At 42.4% G+C, this 18547-nt stretch overlaps 1 protein-coding gene across 1 annotated transcript in view; it reads left to right on the forward strand.

The window, feature by feature from the left end:
* The window catches only part of ARG2 (arginase 2), a 34985-nt gene that overhangs the window by 14259 nt on the left and 2179 nt on the right, over window positions 1–18547 (forward strand). The window contains exons 3-7 of the mRNA XM_070797752.1: window positions 9690–9867; window positions 11991–12150; window positions 16159–16253; window positions 16428–16532; window positions 17698–17834. Of these exons, the coding sequence (XP_070653853.1) occupies window positions 9690–9867; window positions 11991–12150; window positions 16159–16253; window positions 16428–16532; window positions 17698–17834 (675 nt within the window). The remainder of the gene's footprint in view (window positions 1–9689; window positions 9868–11990; window positions 12151–16158; window positions 16254–16427; window positions 16533–17697; window positions 17835–18547) is intronic.

Genomic DNA, 18547 nt, shown 5'->3' on the forward strand with positions numbered 1-18547 from the left:
CCTTCTCCTCCTGCCCCCAATCCCTCCCAGCATCAGAGTCTTTTCCAATGAGTCAACTCTTCGCATGAGGTGGCCAAAGTACTGGAGTTTCAGCTTTAGCATCATTCCTTCCAAAGAAATCCCAGGGCTGATCTCCTTCAGAATGGACTGGTTGGATCTCCTTGCAGTCCAAGGCGCTCTCAAGAGTCTTCTCCAACACCACAGTTCAAAAGCATCAATTCTTCGGCACTCAGCCTTCTTCACAGTCCAACTCTCACATCCATACATGACCACTGGAAAAACCATGGCCTTGACTAGACCAACCTTGTTGGCAAAGTAGTGTCTCTGTTTTTGAATATGCTATCTAGGTTGGTCATAACTTTCCTTCCAAGGAGTAAGCATCTTTTAACTTCATGGCTGCAGTCACCATCTGCAGTGATTTTGGAGCCCAGAAAAATAAAGTCTGCCACTGTTTCCATTGTTTCCCCATCTATTTCCCAGGAAGTGGTGGGACCGGATGCCATGATCTTCGTTTTCTGAATGTTGAGCTTTAAGCCAACTTCTTCACTCTCCACTTTCACTTTCATCCAGAGGCCTTTTAGTTCCTCTTCACTTTCTGCCATAAGGGTGGTGTCATCTGCATATCTGAGGTTATTGATACTTCTCCCGACAATCTTGATTCCAGCTTGTGTTTTCCTTGTTACCTTATTTTAACTAACAACTGTGTGAGGGTGGGCATACTTCGAGACTGAACTTGGCTGGAGATCTTGACTCTTCTGGGCAGTCACAGCCAGAGGACAGCTTTCCTTTGCATCTGTTGTGACCATACATGAGCCACCCTGGCCACCTGGTCTCCATGCACTGTGCTTTTGAATAGTGTGGAATGTGATTGGTCTGGTTTGTTGAGGTTCCTTGGGAAACTCACTGGGGTGCTAGCCCAGGTCTGGGGCAGGGAGCTACACATCTGGACTGGTTCACTGGCAGAGCCTTAGTAGTCACCCGCCCTTTCAGTCCTTCCTGGAACAAGGTGAAGCATCAAGAATTTAAAAAAGAAAAAAGATCACATATTCTGAAGAGCACTATTTTAGCCCCAGGGATCGTCGCTATCTCCTTCTGTGGTTAGATAGTGAAGTAGCTTGAGGTCTTGTCAGCATGTTAACAACAGATCTTTTTCTCAGAGAAGCTTAACAGTCTTGTTTGGAATGAGGGAAAGTGGTTATGTTGCAGTGACTTGTGAAGCCAGAGGAACCCTCCTCTTCTCTCTGCCCCTGCCTGTGTTGGAATCAGGCTGCCATCTGTCCCCTGAAGATCTGAAGATCTGCCTGAGAAAGCTGAGCTGGCTGGCTCACCATGGTCTAGAAGTGCCTGGAGGGTTGACATGAGTTGGGTACAGAGGGGCATACATTACTAAGCCTATTCTCAGCAGGCGATGCCCTGTTCTCCTTCAGCAAGAAGTTCAGATGTAGCTGGAAAACCAATTAGCAGGAAACAATATAAATATGAATATAATATAATATAAATATAAATGGTGTTGCAAGTCATCTCTTGTTACATGTCTTGAGCCAAACTTTCGAGCTTGTTTTGTGTTGGGGTTTTTTTTACACCAGGATCACAGTCACGCACAGGCATCTAGTAACACCACGTCTGTATCAGCTGATCTTGAGGTTAAGTCCGGTATGTGTTAGATGGACATGTCTGGAGTGACCAGCCTGGATGCTGGGATTAACCTTCCATCCTCGAGCCCCCTGTGCCACTCTCCCTGGCCTTCCTCAGCTGTGGTCTTAGAGTAGCATTGTAACTGTTTTCAATAAGTTGGTCTTCCAGGTACAACTTTGAGGTTCTAAGAATTAGCAGGTGCAGTCCTTTTAAAATACCAGGAAATCCCTTTCTGTGGGATGAAATCTGCCATGTACAATATATGAATCTGTAACTTTAAGAGCCACCAGTGTTCTCTTGGCACCAAATGAGAACTCAGAGTCTTCGTTTTTCTGCACGTTTCACTGACTCATTATTCCTGACAAATCATAAGCACTTATCCTGTTCAAGGACAGTTCAAAAGACTGTACACTAATGGACTCTCGGGCTTCCCAGGTGGCTCATCTGCCTGACAAGCAGGAGACATGGGTTCAATCCCTGGGTCGGGAAGATCCCCTGGAGACGAAATGGCAGTCCATTCCAGTATTCTTGCCTGGGAAATCCTGGACAGAGGAGCCTGGCTAAGAGTTGGACATGATTTAGCGACTAAACAACAGCACAATAGACTCTTAGCTTTACTCCAAGTCTAATATTCTGCCAGTAGGCTCCCTGTGGCTTGCTATACTCACCCATGTGTCAGCCCACTTGACCCATCTCTCTTGATTTGCTAGAGGCCTTGGGAGCAGCTAAAGCTACCTGTAAGTACAAGTAGAGCAGCAGAGAGAACGGGGTGCCCTTCTGCTGTAGAAATGCCTGCTCACTCATAATATTCTTATCTGATCTCTAACCAAAGAAGGATTCAGGCATGCTCTGAACTTTAGGTGCCATTTACCTTTGCTGAATTTCTTCTGCAGCATGTGGATGATGATACCAAGAGAGGAAGTACTGAGGATTAGCAGCTCTCTGTAAAGCATCTAGCCAGCACTGCATGGTAGCCAGAGAGAGACAAGTTTTGCTCCTTTCCCTTGTTTCCTGTCACTGGCTTCTTTCAGGGATTCACTGGTGATGAGGGCCCTGAAATAGAAGTGCTGTTCGCAGACATTGCTAAGGTCAGATAGGGCTCTTTTCATTTCTTCCAGTTGCATCATTCTGTGGATGCACTTGTGTTCTCGTTGCACTCTGATGGAACCTGAGAGGTTTACCAAGGCCAAAGGTAACATCCAGGCCTAAAAGATCAGAGTAGTAGGCAGTGTATTTTTATTTCCAGCACTGGGGAGAGAAGCAATGAGGCGGTGCCAGTATATATAGGGCTTGACTTTTTTCCCCACAGCAAATGAAAAATGAGAGCCCTTTCTAGTTGGTTCCAGATCTATTTGATATGAGAGCTTCCTTGGAAGTTTCGGGTTTATTTCATCTTACAGTACCTTCTAAAAGAGGAAAGAGCAGCAATGGAATATTGTGTCTCTTCCAATTTAGACTTGCAGATGAGTTGACCTGAAGGACAAAAGATTTGAGAAGAGAGAGCTCCCTCCAGCATGGTAGCTATTCCATGTTATACTCTGTGCAGTTTTCACTATAATTCCAAGATTCATTAAAATTGGTGAGATCATTTCTTGTTTTTTGAACCAGAAAATTTTCCATTAGCACTCAGAGTAACTGCTTTAACTTTACTCAGTTCATCCTGCTCTTAACAAAAAAATTAACCTCCCATCAACCTCTCTACACCTCAAAAACAGCCTATGGGTCATAATTTATGTTCCCTATAACCTCGTATTGCTTAGCTCCAAAATGCAGACATCTCATTCTTATTAAATTGTTCAACTGTTTCCAAACAAGGCATACATACATTTCTTCTTTCAGGTCCTCATTTTCTTTAGACACCAGTCTTAGGCTCTGTTCCACTAGTCCTTTGGGTGTTACAATGCTACTGGTGCAGCAGGCATTATAGGAGAAAGCCGCATCAGTCTGCATCAGGATGGCATGGTCCCCTCACTGATTCAGCTCTGTAATGAACTAGAACAGTTAAGATCAGCAACATAAGCTTTCATATTTTGAGTTCTTAATCACTTAAAGATTATGGCAGTGGAATTATCCAGTCTCATCCTCTTCTGGATGTGAAAACCTAGTTTGCTGGCCAATGCCATATATGCAGGAATGATGTGCCACTTCTAGGCTGGGGCCTTTAAAAGCAAAGGTGTGCCTTCTTAGTGCCTTCTCCCTCTCCACCTGCCTTGAACCTGGAGAGACTTAACCTTAGTCGTACAAGATGACAAGCTCCTAAGTGTGGCAGACCTACGAGCCAGGAGTCTGGTTTCTGAATCATATAGAAGAAAGCTGCTTGCTGACCTAGAATATCGAACCCTGGATACTTAAATGAACAAGAAGCCAATCTAACATGTATATGTACAGCTGAGTCCCTTCATTGTACACCTGAAACTATCTCAACATTGTTAATCGACTATACCCCAATACTAAATGTTTTTGGTGTTAAAAAATACATATAAAAAAAGAATATTATGGTGCTTGCTTCAGCAGCACATATACTAAAACACTGGAACAATTCAGAAAAAGATTAGCACAGTCTGTATGTAAGGATGATATGCAAATTTGTGAAGTGTTTGGCCACCTGATGGGAAGAGCTGACTCATTTGAAAAGACCCTGATGCTGGGAAAGATTGAGGGCAGGAGGAGAGGGGACGACAGAGGATGAGATGGTTGGATGGCATCACCGACTCAATGGACATGGGTTTGGGTGGACTCCAGGAGTTGGTGATGGACAGGGAGGCCTGGCGTGCTGCAGTCCATGGGGTCACAAAGAGTCGGACATGACTGAGCGACTGAAATGAACTGAAAAAACAAAGAATACCATGGATTTTGTTTAGGCATAAAGGTCTACAAGGACAGACTAGTCAAACTTGGAAATTGGGATAAGGGACTCTCACCATTCGACACTTCCTTGACAATTTTACAAAAATTTCTATTGTCAATTAGGAAGGAAAACAACAATAGAGTAACAAAATTTTCTGGTACAAAATTCACTCATTTAGAAGCCCTTTGTTGTCTACCTGATCCTCCCTGAATTTCCTTTTGCTTCTTTAGCATTCACTGTTCCTAGTCCTTACTTGGACTTTATTGTGGAAATCCAGGAGCAGAGCTGGGAGTCATACAGGGTGGTCCACTCAGGCAGGGCCCTCAAGGTATTAATCCCTTCAAGGGGTCTGGTCCTCAGCTTTGTGGATCCAGGAACAGAAGTCTTAAAGTGTGCAGCAGAGTTTATCGGACTTTAACACCCAGAGACTGATGCTAACTATGATGTATAAACCCAAATGCCCATCTGTACGTAATTACAGTGAGCAATGGTCCTTCTGACATCCACTGTCAGAAGAGGAAATCCTCTTGCTGGTATGAGGGCTGCTGGGAAACTGAGTAAGCAGAAGGCTGTTTGGCAAGCAAGGAATCGGAACCCACCATCCAGGCTGTGAATTAATCTGGTGATTCACTCCACAGTTACACATTTAATGACCAAAATCCTTTTATGAAATTCAGTCTCTCTGCCATGGAGGGTGTTGCTTTTAAGACTGCCAGATTCTCTTAAGGTTCCTTTTTAGGCTTTCTGAAGCTTTATTCTGATAAGCAAACAATAGTGAGCCTAGTTAGTACTGTTTCTGTCACACTTATCGAAGCCTACATCCTATATTCCATGATAGGACTTGAGCGTTCCTCAAGTTCTGTCACTTAACCACCAGGCTGATCACTTTAGTTCTCATTTATTTCTTATTGGTTATGGGAGGATTAAATGAGTTAGTCTTCAAAAATTAATATTAGTATTATTTACTTAGATTATAAACCCTTTCTAATTATACACCTAACATAAAACACCTAGGAAGAGCCTAAATGCTTGATGTGGTTTAAGGGGATGCTGAGATAAACACAGATAGGGAAGTTAAAGGGGCTTCCCAGGTTGTGCTAGTGATAAAGAAACAGCCTGCAAATGCAGGAGACTTAAGAGACATGGGTTCAATCCCTTCGTTAAGAAGATCCCTTAGAGAAGGGCATGGCAACCCACTCCAATATTCTTGCCTGGAGAATTCCATGAACAGAGGAGCCTGGCGGACTACCATCCATAGGGTTGCAAAGAGTCAGACGTGAATGAAGCTACTTAGCACTGGAGCACTGGAGGGAAGTTGAAACATCCAAGTATAGGCACTGCCATTGAATCTGTCCAGCACAAGATTGTCTTGCAACAGTGGCAAGACCTAATATTAACTTGAAAGTTAATGCTTCATTTCTCTTAAATCCAGTGTCCTTCCATATTTTGAGATTCAGTAAAGTACATAGTGACCTTCAGTTCACTCAGTTGTGTCCAACTCTTTGTGACCCCATGGACTGCTGCACGCCAGACTTCCCTGTCCATCACCAACTCCCAGAGTTTGCTCAAACTCATGTCCGTTGAGTCAGTGATGCCATCCAAACATCTCATCTGCTGTTGTCCCCTTCTCCTCCTGCCTTCAGTCTTTCCCTGCATCAAGGTCTTTTCCACTGAGTCAGTTCTTCACATCAGGTGGCCAAAGTATTAGAGCTTCAGCTTCAGCATCAGTCCTTCCAATGAATATTCAGGACTGATTTCCTTTAGGATTGACAGGTTTGATCTTACAGTCCAAGGGACCCTCAAGAGTCTTCTCCAACACCAGTTCAAAAGCATCAATTCTTTGGTGCTCAGCTTTCCTTATAGTCCAACTCTTCACATCCATACATGACTACTGGAAAAACCATAGCCTCGACTACATGGACCTTTGTTGGCAAAGTCATGTCTCTGCTTTTTAATATGCTGTCTAGGTTGACACGACTGAGCGACTTGACTTTCACTTTTCACTTTCATGTGTTGGAGAAGGAAATGGCAACCCACTCCAGTGTTCTTGCCTGGAGAATCCCAGGGACAGGGGAGCCTGGTGGGCTGCCATCTATGGGGTCGCACAGAGTCAGACATGACTGAAGCGACTTAGCAGTAGCAGCAGCAACAGCAGGTTGGTCATAGATTTTCTTCCAAGGAGCAAGTGTCTTTTAATTTCATGGCTGCAGTCAACCATCTGCAGTGATTTTGGAGCCCAAGAAAATAAAGCCTGTCACTGTTTCCATTGTTTCCCCATCTATTTGTCATGAAGTGATGGGACCAGATGTCATGTTCTTTGTCTTTTGAATGTTGAGCTTTAAGCCAGCTTTTTCACTCTCCTCTTTCACTTTCATCAAGAGGCTCTTTAGTTCCTCTTTGCTTTCTGCCATAAGGGTGGTGTCATCTGTGTATCTGGGGTTATTGATATTTTTCCCAGAAATCTTGATTCCAGCTTGTGCTTCATCCAGCCTGGGATTTCGCAGGATGTACTCTGCATATAAATTAAATAAGCAGGGTGACAATATACAGCCTTGACATACTCCTTTCCTAATTTGGAACCAGTCCGTTGTTCCATATCAAGTTCTAACTGTTGCTTGTTGACCTACATACATATTTCTCAGGAGGCAGGTCAAGGTGGTCTGGTATTCCCATCTCTTGAAGAATTTCCCTCAGCTTGTGATCCACACAAAGACTTTGGCTTAGTCAATAAAGACATAGATTTTTTTCTGGAATTCTCTTGCTTTTTCGATGATCCAATGGATGTTGGCAATATGATCTCTGGTTCCCCTGCCTTTTCTAAATCCACCTTGAACATCTGGAAGTTCTCAGTTCACATACTGTTGAAGCCTGGCTTGGAGAATTTTGAGCATTACTTTGCTAGCATATGAAATGAGTGCAATTGTGGGGTAGTTTGAACATTCTTTGGCATTCCCTTTGAGATTGGAATGAAAACTGACCTTTTCCAGCCCTGTGGTCACTGCCGAGTTTTCCAAATTTGCTGGCATATTGAGTGCAGCACTTTCACAGCATCATCATTTAGGATTTGAAATAGCTCAACTGGAATTCCATCACCTCCACTAGCTTTGTTTGTAGTGATGCTTCCTAAGGCCCACTTGACTTTGCATTCCTGGATGTCTGGCTCTAGGTGAGTGATCACACCATCGTGGTTATCTGGGTCATTAAGATCTTTTTTGTATAGTTCTTCTGTGTATTCTTGCTACCTCTTCTTAATAGTGACCGTACTCATGTCTTTTTTCTGTTTAAAAGACTTTTAAGAAAATTTTTTATAGTTGTTTTGATTATTTTTTTCTCTTGGTTCCCAATATCTTTGGTCTGTTTTCATATTCTACCTCTAGAACCTTTCCTTTTTATTTAGTCATTGAGATCTTCTCTGGTTTTGGATCTCTCATATGTTATTTTTTAAAAAGCAATGGTACACAAAGGAGATACACACAGAAGTCTAGCTGCATATGCATCTTACCTTTAATGGAGAATAGGATAAGGCAGTCTGTTTTGCTTCCAGTATCCTTACTAGTGGTGACCCCTTGGCTGGGCTTATGTTCCAGGCCATTGTTGGCCTTATGTTCCAGACCATGGCTTCTCAAGTTTCTACATTCTCTCAGAAGTTTGGCTTTGGATTGAGTTTGGGTTCAAGAGGTAAAGCTCAAAACTGTACAACATTCAAGACTGGTCTGTGCTGGTCTTAATCCAGATCTTTAACACAAATCTCTGCAGACACTAAGATGTCTATCTATCCCGTGACCCACCCCTTGCCCCTCCCATCATACTTGTATCCCAGATGGAGAAGGAGGCCCTTAAGAATACAATCTGTTCTAACATTCTGTTTATTCAGATCTCCTGATAAGTGTTATTTAGTCCTCACCTAAATGTAACTGATTTATTGATATAAGTGGTTAAGATTGAAAGACTGGTACTTACACTAAAGATTAACATGTAGTTAGTAAAGGTTAAGGCAGAGTGACTAATGTCACTGTGGGAATACTGTGAACCCTGCCTGGGTGGGAAAATATTACAGCTTACTGTCCGAATGTACCAGTAGCTCATTTTGTTTGTTTTAAAGATAAGTCTGTGCCTTTACTGGCCAAACAGGTACTCAAGGCGGATGAAGCAGGAGGAGTGGGTGGCTCCATGCTTCCTGGGCTTGTAGGTGATGGAGAACTCGCCCAGGTAGTGTCCAGTAATCTTGGACTTGATTTCCACCCGGGTGAATGTCTTGCAGTTGTAGACACCCACCATCTGAGCGGGATGACTTCAGTACCTATGGCTTCTCTTTGGGTCAAGCCCCAAGACTGGTCCTGCCCAGGAGCTTCTACCACGGCCATGGGGTGCCGTGCAGCTGTGTCACTGCATTAGCACGTCCAGCAGCTGGTGGTTGCTCATCCCTGTGGGTGAATGTGTGGAAGGTCCACTGCTGCCTGCTCCCCTTCTGCTGTCTTGTTGGCTCCTCAGAGAGGGCTGTTTAGTTCTTAAAGTGTTGGAATCAAGAGGGAGTCTTTGAGGTCTCAACTGCATAGTCTAGAGTACACACTTTGGGGCAGACAGCCTGAATTGGGATCCTGATTCTGACACCTGGAAACTGTGTGACCTTGGGGCCTTGCATCAGTTCCCTCACCTATAGAATGGCATACTATAGTTGCCTAATAGGATTGTAAGTCTTAAGAATTTCTGTTGAGCAGTTGCAACAGTGTTTGGGATCTTATAAGTAATAATTGTAAAAGCCTCCTAAACCTAAGAGATATTTAGGTACTCAGATTGGCCTTTATTTTTTAAAAAGTTGATATTATGAAAATTCCTATATTTGTTTTTTTGTCCTAAATTAATGCTACTTGATTTTCTGTAAATCCTTTCAGTTCCTCTTGGTATTTTACTTTCACTCTGTAACTTGAGGCTATCTGAGCTCTAATTGAGACCAGTTTTGTAATGGGTAGGTTAAGTGAGTGAACATTTCTGGGTTTTACTTTCTAAAACTCAGCTTTATCTGCAAAATGATATTCCTAAAAGGATCTACCCCACAGGATTGCTGGGAGGATGGAGAGAACCCTGCCACTATCGTGTGAGGTTTTAGTTACCCAATGTGTACTCTATTAAAACTGTTATTTGTGGCCCCAGGCCAGTAAAAGGAGGAATAACATGATTACTCTTGTCATCTATCATTCATTTCTAGGCTGCCACCTTAAAGACTTCGGAGATTTGAATTTTACTCCAGTTCCCAAAGATGATCTCTATAACAACTTGATAGTGAATCCTCGCTCAGTGGGCCTGGCCAACCAGGAACTAGCGGAGGTGGTTAGCCGAGCTGTGTCAGGTGGCTACAGCTGTGTCACGGTGGGAGGAGACCACAGGTAAGAGGGAGCCAGGGTGGTGGAGGGGCTGGACCGCATGGCTCATTTAGAGTAAAATACTCTAGAATTTCTAGGGCATCATGTACATAGCATTTTCATGTCTAAGATCAGGAACCACTCGAGGCACGTACAGTTTCCTTTGTAAGACGTGTCACATAGTATGAGGACAAGTTCAGAGTTAGACTAAGCAAAGTTTTTAGACGGTATGTTTCATGCTTGCTTCTTGGAAAACTTTCTTAAAACTTCTAATGACTTTTCATTTTGGTTATTTAGGAGAATTGGAGGGATTCATTGATAGGCTGAATTTATTTTAAGCATTTCTGCTAATAGGTTTTAGAAATGCCCCACTTAGCATGTGAATACTGTCTCTACCTCCACAGTATAGACCCTAGGTGGCTTACCCAGTTGATCCTTCCTCTCAGTGAATCAGCATGCACTTTACTGAGCACTGTTCTGATGAGTTGTCAAGCAGTGCCAAGGAGTATTGGAAGCTTGTGATCTATTAGAATTAAATGAAATAAATACACATGGAATGAGAAAAAAATACTGAATTCCACATCTCAGAAGGAAGAGATCAGTCTGGGCTGGACTAGTCAGATTTCACGGGGGAGTATTTGAGCTAAGTAATGAAGATTTTTTTTGTAGAAAGAAAAATAGCATTGAAGTACTAGGAATATCAAGCATTTAATACATAGTCTCAGTTAATCCTCAAAACCGTGCCATAAGGCATATACTATTTTATCTAATTCACTGCTGGGGACAATGAGGGACAGAGGCTGAATAACATCTAGAACCAGGAAGTAGTAGAGCTTGGATTCAAGTCCATTGTGACCACTGTGGGCAATAATCTTTTGAGATCAAATCTAGCAATTTCCCTGAGTTACTCAGCTTTTCAGATCAATTAACAGAACTGGAAAGACAGGTAGATTCCTCATTAAGAATAAAATTTTAGGTAGAATAAGGAAGTCCGTCCCACATTCTCTACTGAAATTGATTAAATAACTCAAGGGTGGGTCTCTTGCTCTGAGCTCAGGCATTTTTCAGTCACTAAGCTCCCTTTAACAGTGTAACATACACTACTGCTTTGATCATCAACCCGACTAACATTATTATCCTTATCTTATAGAAAGGGAAATAGCAGTCTAGAGAAGTTAGATGACTTGTCCTATTTCACACAGTTCTTCCTAGAAAGACCCCCAGTATTCTGAATTGATCCAGTGCTTTTAGCACCATACCATGCTCTTTCTTGAAAAGGTCCTACATGGAACACAGGGCTTAAAATGCTACCTCAGGGTATTCTGACCAAAAGGATGACTGGCTAGTTCCTAAGATGCTTAAGCTGCATTTCCCATCGTCCTGAGGACAAGTTCTTTGGTTCCTGGGAAGCTTGAGCAGCTTTCCAAACACAATTTCATCAGCTGTACTCCTTCAGTTCAGACAGGATAGTTGGCTAATGTAAGCAGAGACCAAGGACAAGCAAAGCAACCATTAGGAACACCTAATGGTACTTGAATGTCATGCTAATGTATAGAACATGCAAATAAACTTCTGTTTTATTCAGTGATCTAATGAGGTCTTTAATTGGGTTGCCCTGTTAATGTCTTTAAAAACGTTGACTTATTGTTTTAGGAAGTATCACATAATCTTTCTAAAAAGCGGTAATACAAATTTTTATCCTTAAAAAGTTAACATAACTGATTCTCTAAAAGTAATTTTTCTTGGTCTCTCAAGAGATATTAAGTAGTACTAGTGAGTTGTTACATACTGATCACCTCTTTAACAGGATTTCATTTGTTGAACAAAAATTTTGGATCCTTTTCTGGGCCAAGACTAATGGATCCAATTAAAGGAATTTAGGGGCAGCAATGAACCTGGTACACCACAAGAATAACCAGTTGTCAGCTTTGAATCTTTAGAGCCTTCCATTTCTCCCTGTCTTTCATTCAGGATTTGTCTTTGGGAATGACAGTCCGAGGGACCCTGTTCTCATCCAAATCCAGACTCAATCTAGAGCCTGACTTCACCCTGAGGACAAAGTGTGAGCTGTGCTGGCTGAGGATATTTGTTATTATGATGTTTGCCAAGCAGGGGGCTTTTAAGATTATTTTATTTGTTCTTTGCAGCCTGGCAATCGGTACCATCAGTGGCCACGCCCGACACTGCCCAGACCTTGGTGTGATCTGGGTTGATGCCCATGCTGACATCAATACACCCCTCACCACTTCATCTGGAAATCTACATGGACAGCCAGTTTCGTTTCTCCTCAGAGAACTACAGGACAAGGTCTGTGGGCTGAAATGAAGAGAATGTAGAGCAGGTTGCAAGGGTTATCCTGGGGCTCTGAGAATCTAGTTCAGTAATATTTCTGTGAAGGATAGATTTATGGTGATGGTACTAATGTTCCCCACTTCTTCATTTGTTCACCAAACTTATTTCGGACCAGATAGTCCAGATGCTGGGGGCATAAGGAGGACTAGCACACGGGCCCTGCTTCTGGAGTGGCTCATAATCTCATAATCATAATCTCATCTCATAATAAAGGAATGTGGTAGTGGGCAGTGCCCTCTGGTGATATGGATATACCTACAGCCTGAAGAATTCTTGGTAAGAAGCTCCTGGGCCTCACTCTTGGACCCACCAGTCTAGAAGACAAATAAAACCATGATTACCTCAGTAATGTTTTCCCAGGCTCTTCAGAAGACTTGGGAGCTCATGCTAGGCATGGACTAGAATCTGTGTATCCCTCCCCTCAGTAAGGGACCAAGTTAAACCAGGACAGTAAAAAGGTTATTCACTAGGCAGAATTCACATTTTGACTCTTGGGGACTTGAAACATAACCTGGTTCCCATCTCAAGAACCAATCGGTAAACAATTCAATAGTATGCAAAGAGGTGGAAAAGATCTAGTCAGCAGTATTCTTGCTATTTAGGTAAGTTAATGAGAAACCAAGGCCACCTTCAGTTCAGGTCAGTTGCTCAGCTGTGTCCAACTCTTTGCAACCTCATGGACTGTGGCATGCCAGGGTTCCCTGTCCATCACCATACTCCTGAAGCTTGCTCAAACTCATTTGCTCAAACTCATGTTCGTTGAGTCAGTGATGCCATCCAACCATCTCACCTGCTGTTGTCTCTTCTCCTGCCTTTAATCTCTCCCAGCATCAGGGTCTTTTCCAGTGAGTCAGCTCTTCACATCAGGTGGCCAAAGTATTACAGCCTCAGCTTCAGCGTCAGTCCTTCCAATGAATATTTAGGACTGATTTCTTTTAGGATTGACAGGTTTGATCTCCTTGCAGTCCAAGGGACTCTTGAGAGTCTTCTCCAACACCACAGTTCAAAAGCATCAATTCTTCGGCACTCAGCATTCTCTGGCGCTTAGCTTTCTGTATAGTCCAACTCTCACATCCATACATGACTACCGCAAGAACCATAGCTTTGACTAGACAAACCTTTGTTGGCAAAGTAATGTCTTTATTTTATAATATGCTGTCTAGGTTGGTCACAGCTTTTCTTCCAAGGAGCAAGCGTCTTTTAATTTCATGGCTGCAGTCAACCAGATGGCAGTGATTTTGGAGCCCAAGAAAAAGTCCGTCACTGTTTCCACCGTTTCCCCATCTATTTGCCATGAAGTGATGGGACTGGATGCCATGATCTGAGTTTTCTGAATGCTGAGCTTTAAGCCAGCTTTTTCACTCTCCTCTTTCACTTTCATCAAGAGGCTCTTTAGTTCCTCTTTGCTTTCTGCCATAAGGGTGGTATTATTTGCGTATCTGGGGTTATTGATATTTCTCTCAGCACTCTTGATTCCAGCTTGTGCTTCATCCAGACGGGCATGTTACATGATATACTCTGCATATAAGTTAAATAAGGAGGGGGACAACATACAACCTTGACATATTCCTCTCCTGATTTGGAACCAGTGTGTTGTTCCATGTCCACTTCTAACTGTTTCTTCTTGACCTGCATAGAGATTTCTCAGGAGGCAGGTTAGGTCAAGGTGGTCTGGTATTCCCATCTCTGAGTTTCCCACAGTTTGTTGTGATCCACACAGCCAAAGGCTTTGGCATAGTCAATAAAGCAGAAGTAGATGTTTTTCTGGAAGGCAATTTGATCTCTGGTTCCTTTGTCTTTTCTAAATACAGCTTGAACATCTGGACTGTTGAAGCCTGGCTTGGAGAATTTTGCTACTTTGCTAGCCTGTGAGATGAGTGCAATTGTGCAGTAGTTTGAGCATTCTTTGGCATTGCCTTTCTTTGGGATTGGAATGAGAACTGACCTTTTCCAGTCCTGTGGCCACTGCTGAGGTTTCCAAATTTGCTGGCATATTGAGTGCAGCACTTTAACAGATCATCTTTTAGGATTTGAAATAGCTCAACTGGAATTCCATCACCTCCACTAGCTTTGTTCGTAGTGATGCTTCCTAAGGCCCACTTGACTTTGCATTCCTGGATGTCTGGCTCTAGGTGAGTGATCACACCATCGTGGTTATCTGGGTCATTAAGATCTTTTTTGTATAGTTCTTCTGTGTATTCTTGTCACCTCTTAGTATCTTCTGCTTCTGTTAGGTCCATACCATTTCTGTCCTTTATTGAGCCCATCTTTGCATGAAATGTTCCCTTGGTATCAGTAATTTTCTTGAAGAGATCTCTAGTCTTTCCCATTCTGTTGTTTTCCTCTATTTCTTTGCACTGATCACTGAGGCTTTCTAATCTCTCCTTGCTATTTGGAACTCTGCATTCAAATGGGTATATCTTTCCTTTTCTCTTTTGCCTTGAGCTTCTCTTCTTTTCTCAGCTATTTAGAAGGCCTCAGACAACCATTTTGCCTTTTTTTTTTTTCTTGAGGATGCTCTTGATTACTGCCTCCTGTACAATGTCACGAACCTCCTCCATAGTTCTTCAGGCACTCTGTCTATCAGATCTAATCCCTTGAATCTATTTGTCACTTCTGTATAAACAAGAGATTTGACTTAGGTCATACCTGAATGGTCTAGTCATTTTCCCTACTTTCTTCAAGTGTGAATTTGGCAATAAGATTGAGTTGATGTTCTGAGGCACAATCAGCTCCTGGTCTTGTTTTTGCTGACTGTATAGAGCTTCTCCACTAGACTGCAAAGAATATAATCAATCTGATTTTGGTATTGACCATTTGGTGCTGTCCATGTGTAGTCTTTTCTTGTGTTGTTGGAAGAGGGTGTTTGCTATGACAAGTGCATTCTCTTGGCAAAACTGTTAGCCTTTGCCCTGCTTCATTTTGTACTCCCAGGCCAAATTTGTGTTACTTGTTCTCTCTCTTGACTTCCTACTTTTGGATTCCTATAATGAAAAGGACATCTTTTTTGGGTGCTAGTTCTGGAAGGTCTTGTAGGTCTTCGTAGAACTGTTCAACTTCAGCTTCTTCAGTGTTACTGGTTGGGGTACAGACTTGGATTAGTATATTGAATGGTTTGCCTTGGAAGTGAACAGAGATCATTCTGTCATTCTAGATTGCACCCAAGCACTGCATTTTGGACTTTTGTTGACTATCATGGCTACTCCATTTCTTCTAAGGGATTTTTGCCTGCAGTAGTAGATATAATGGTTATGTGAGTTAAATTCACCAACTCTAGTCCATTTTATTTCATTGATTCCTAAAATGTTGATGTTCACTTTTCCCATCTCCTATTTGACCACTTCCAATTTACCTTGATTTATGGACCTAATGTTCCAGGTTCCTGTGCAATATTGTTCTTTACAGCATCAAACTTTTTTCTATCACCAGTCACATCCACAGCTGGGCATTGTTTTGCTTTGGCTCCGTCTCTTCATTCTTTCTGGTGTTATTTTCGCCAGTAGCATATTAGGCACTTACTGACCTGGGAAGTTCATCTTTCAGTGTCCTATCTTTTTGCCTTTTCATACTGTTCATGGGGTTCTCAAGACAAGAATACTTAAGTGGTTTGCAGTTGCCTTCTCCAGTGGACCATGTTTTGTCAGAACTCTCCACCATGACCCGTCCATCTTGGGTGGCCCTACAGGGCATGGCTCATAGTTTCACTGAGTTAGAGGAGGCTGTAGTACATGTGATCAGTTTGATTAGTTTTCTGTGATTGTGTTAAGAGAAGGTATTTTATCCTTCATAAGACTATACTGTTCTGCAGCTGCCCTTCTGAATCATTTCCACTTCTATCAGTTCTTTCCCAGATTGTGTGTTTGCTGGTTTACACATACACTGAGAGTAAGAAGAGAAGTCACACCACACACAGCGATTATCATGGGGAGACTGAGAATCCCTGATGAGTTCTTCTCTTCACAGGTACCACAGCTCCCAGGATTTTCCTGGATCAAACCTTGTATCTCTTCTCCAAGTATTGTATATATTGGACTAAGAGACGTGGACCCTCCTGAACAGTAAGTTGATATGTTAGGGTTGAGTTTTGGGCCTGTCCTGGCCACTAATGTTCCATTTGATAGATTATTTCTGGACTTACCGTGTTATAGGTCACTATAAAGACAAGCCCCACTCCTACATCTGATTGAAAAACTGCTCTTTAGCTAAGGCTTCTTTCCTTTATATCTCACCAGTTTTATTTTAAAGAATTATGATATCCAGTATTTTTCCATGAGAGACATAGATCGACTTGGTATCCAGAAGGTCATGGAACAGACATTCGATCTGCTGATTGGCAAGTAAGTAACTACAATGGATGTCTACTGCTAGGTCCCAAAGGGAACAGGGCAGACTCTCAGTGGGCAGTAAACTTTGGCCTGTCTTGTAAGATAATGACCTTATAAAAGCAAAACATACATATGAAAAAATTCAGATAATTCAGAAAGGGAGACTGTGAAACTTCAGTCATGTTCTTCTGGGGCTGGGAGGGAAAACAGCTCTGGTGAATTTCTCTTTAGCTCCATTTTTAATGCTTATCTTTTGAAAGGAGAAGCATTCATTGTTCCAACTTTTCTCTTCTTCCCAGCCTCAACTATTGCATCATCTGAAAATTTTATATTAAGCAAATCTTGGTAGTATAGAAAGATGACGGGTGAATGCTAATCAAATGCTAGTTAAGAACATTTTCCCAGTGCTGAGTCTTCATTTCTGGGTGATTAATTGCCACCTTGGTAGTACTGTTTCTTAAAGTGTTAGGAAGTATAAATAATTTACTATATAGGTATTTACTGTATGTTACCTTCAACCATTGGATGCCTGGGCTAAACTCAAGTTGGAATTGGGAGATGCTAAGATCAAAGTCATTAAGTTCAGAGCTGCTGTTCTACTCTGAGAGAATAACTAACTGTAACCTAGACCCATCCAACTTCAACTAGAATTTGTCAGAACCCATGTCCTATGGAAGTGAAGAATTCTCTCTATTGATAGTTCTTAATGTAAGAGGCTCTAAAGTGAAAGTGAAGTCGCTCAGTCGTATCCGACTCTTTGCGACCCCATGGACTGTAGCCTACCAGGCTTCTCAGTCCATGGGGTTTTCCAGGCAAGAGTACTGGAGTGGGTTGTCACTGCCTTCTCCAGGGGATCTTCCTGACCCAGGGATCGAACCCGGGTCTCCCACATTGTAGCCAGACGCTTTACCCTCTGAGCCACCAGGGAAGCCCTAAAGCCCAGGGTAAATCAGAAATACAAACTGGAGTTAGTCTGAGGCACACAGAACCGAGGGCAAGACTATGAAGTGGTGTGTAAGCACCTAACATAATAACTTTCAGAACAGGAAATCTGGAAATCTGCTGTATTAATAAAGTACTAGCATTAACAGCAACAAAACCAAGGAGTTGTAGCTGTAGGAAGGACGAACATCCAAGTACAGCCCAAATGACTTTCTCTTATTTTCCTCCTTTCAAGAAGACAAAGGCCAATCCATCTGAGTTTCGATATTGATGCATTTGACCCTACACTGGCTCCAGCCACAGGAACCCCTGTTGTAGGGGGACTGACCTATCGAGAAGGCATATATATTACTGAGGAAATACACAGTACAGGTAAGCAGTGATCAACCTGTTAATTACCTAAGTAGATCTGCTGAAGCCTCTTGCCTGCCAGGGGATCTTTTCTATTATTACATGTCACTGGAGACATTGTTTGTCTTTAAACTTCTATAGCTAAAAGCCATGTGGTCAGGCCAATAAGGAATCATTTAGAGGCATGTTTGGACCTGGCTGATAACAAAATACATTAGGGTAACACTGAGTAAAAAAAAAAATACTGTCCACTTAAACACTTAATAAATACAAAAATAAACTGCCAAACTGATGTAGTTCTTTGCATCTGAATTGTATAAAGGCAGATGAAGACTAAAAGGCAAGGCCAAATAGTTCTAATTTTAACCCTGACACTATGAGACTGGTTCACTGGGAGTTGAAGCTTCCCTTGAAGATATTTCAAAGCTGGACACCACCTTGTGCCCTTTCATAGAAGTCTTACACTAGAGCTTGTTTGCTAGGACCTGTAACATGGGGATACTGGAAGATGAATGGCTGACAGGAAGATCAGTAAACTGAAAGCTAGGGGATCAAGAGTAGCTACAAGGGGGGAATTCCCTGGTGGTCCAATGGTTAGGACTTAACTTGGTGCTTTCACTACAGTGGCTGGGTTCGATCCCTGATTGGGGAACTAAGATCCCACAAGCTTCATGGCGCAAAAAATTAATAAAAAATTTTTAGAAAAGAGTAGCTACAAGAGGTTACTGTCCCCA

The sequence above is a fragment of the Bos indicus genome, chromosome 10, assembly GCF_029378745.1.
Source record: "Bos indicus isolate NIAB-ARS_2022 breed Sahiwal x Tharparkar chromosome 10, NIAB-ARS_B.indTharparkar_mat_pri_1.0, whole genome shotgun sequence".
In the NCBI taxonomy this organism is placed as follows: Eukaryota; Metazoa; Chordata; class Mammalia; order Artiodactyla; family Bovidae; genus Bos; species Bos indicus.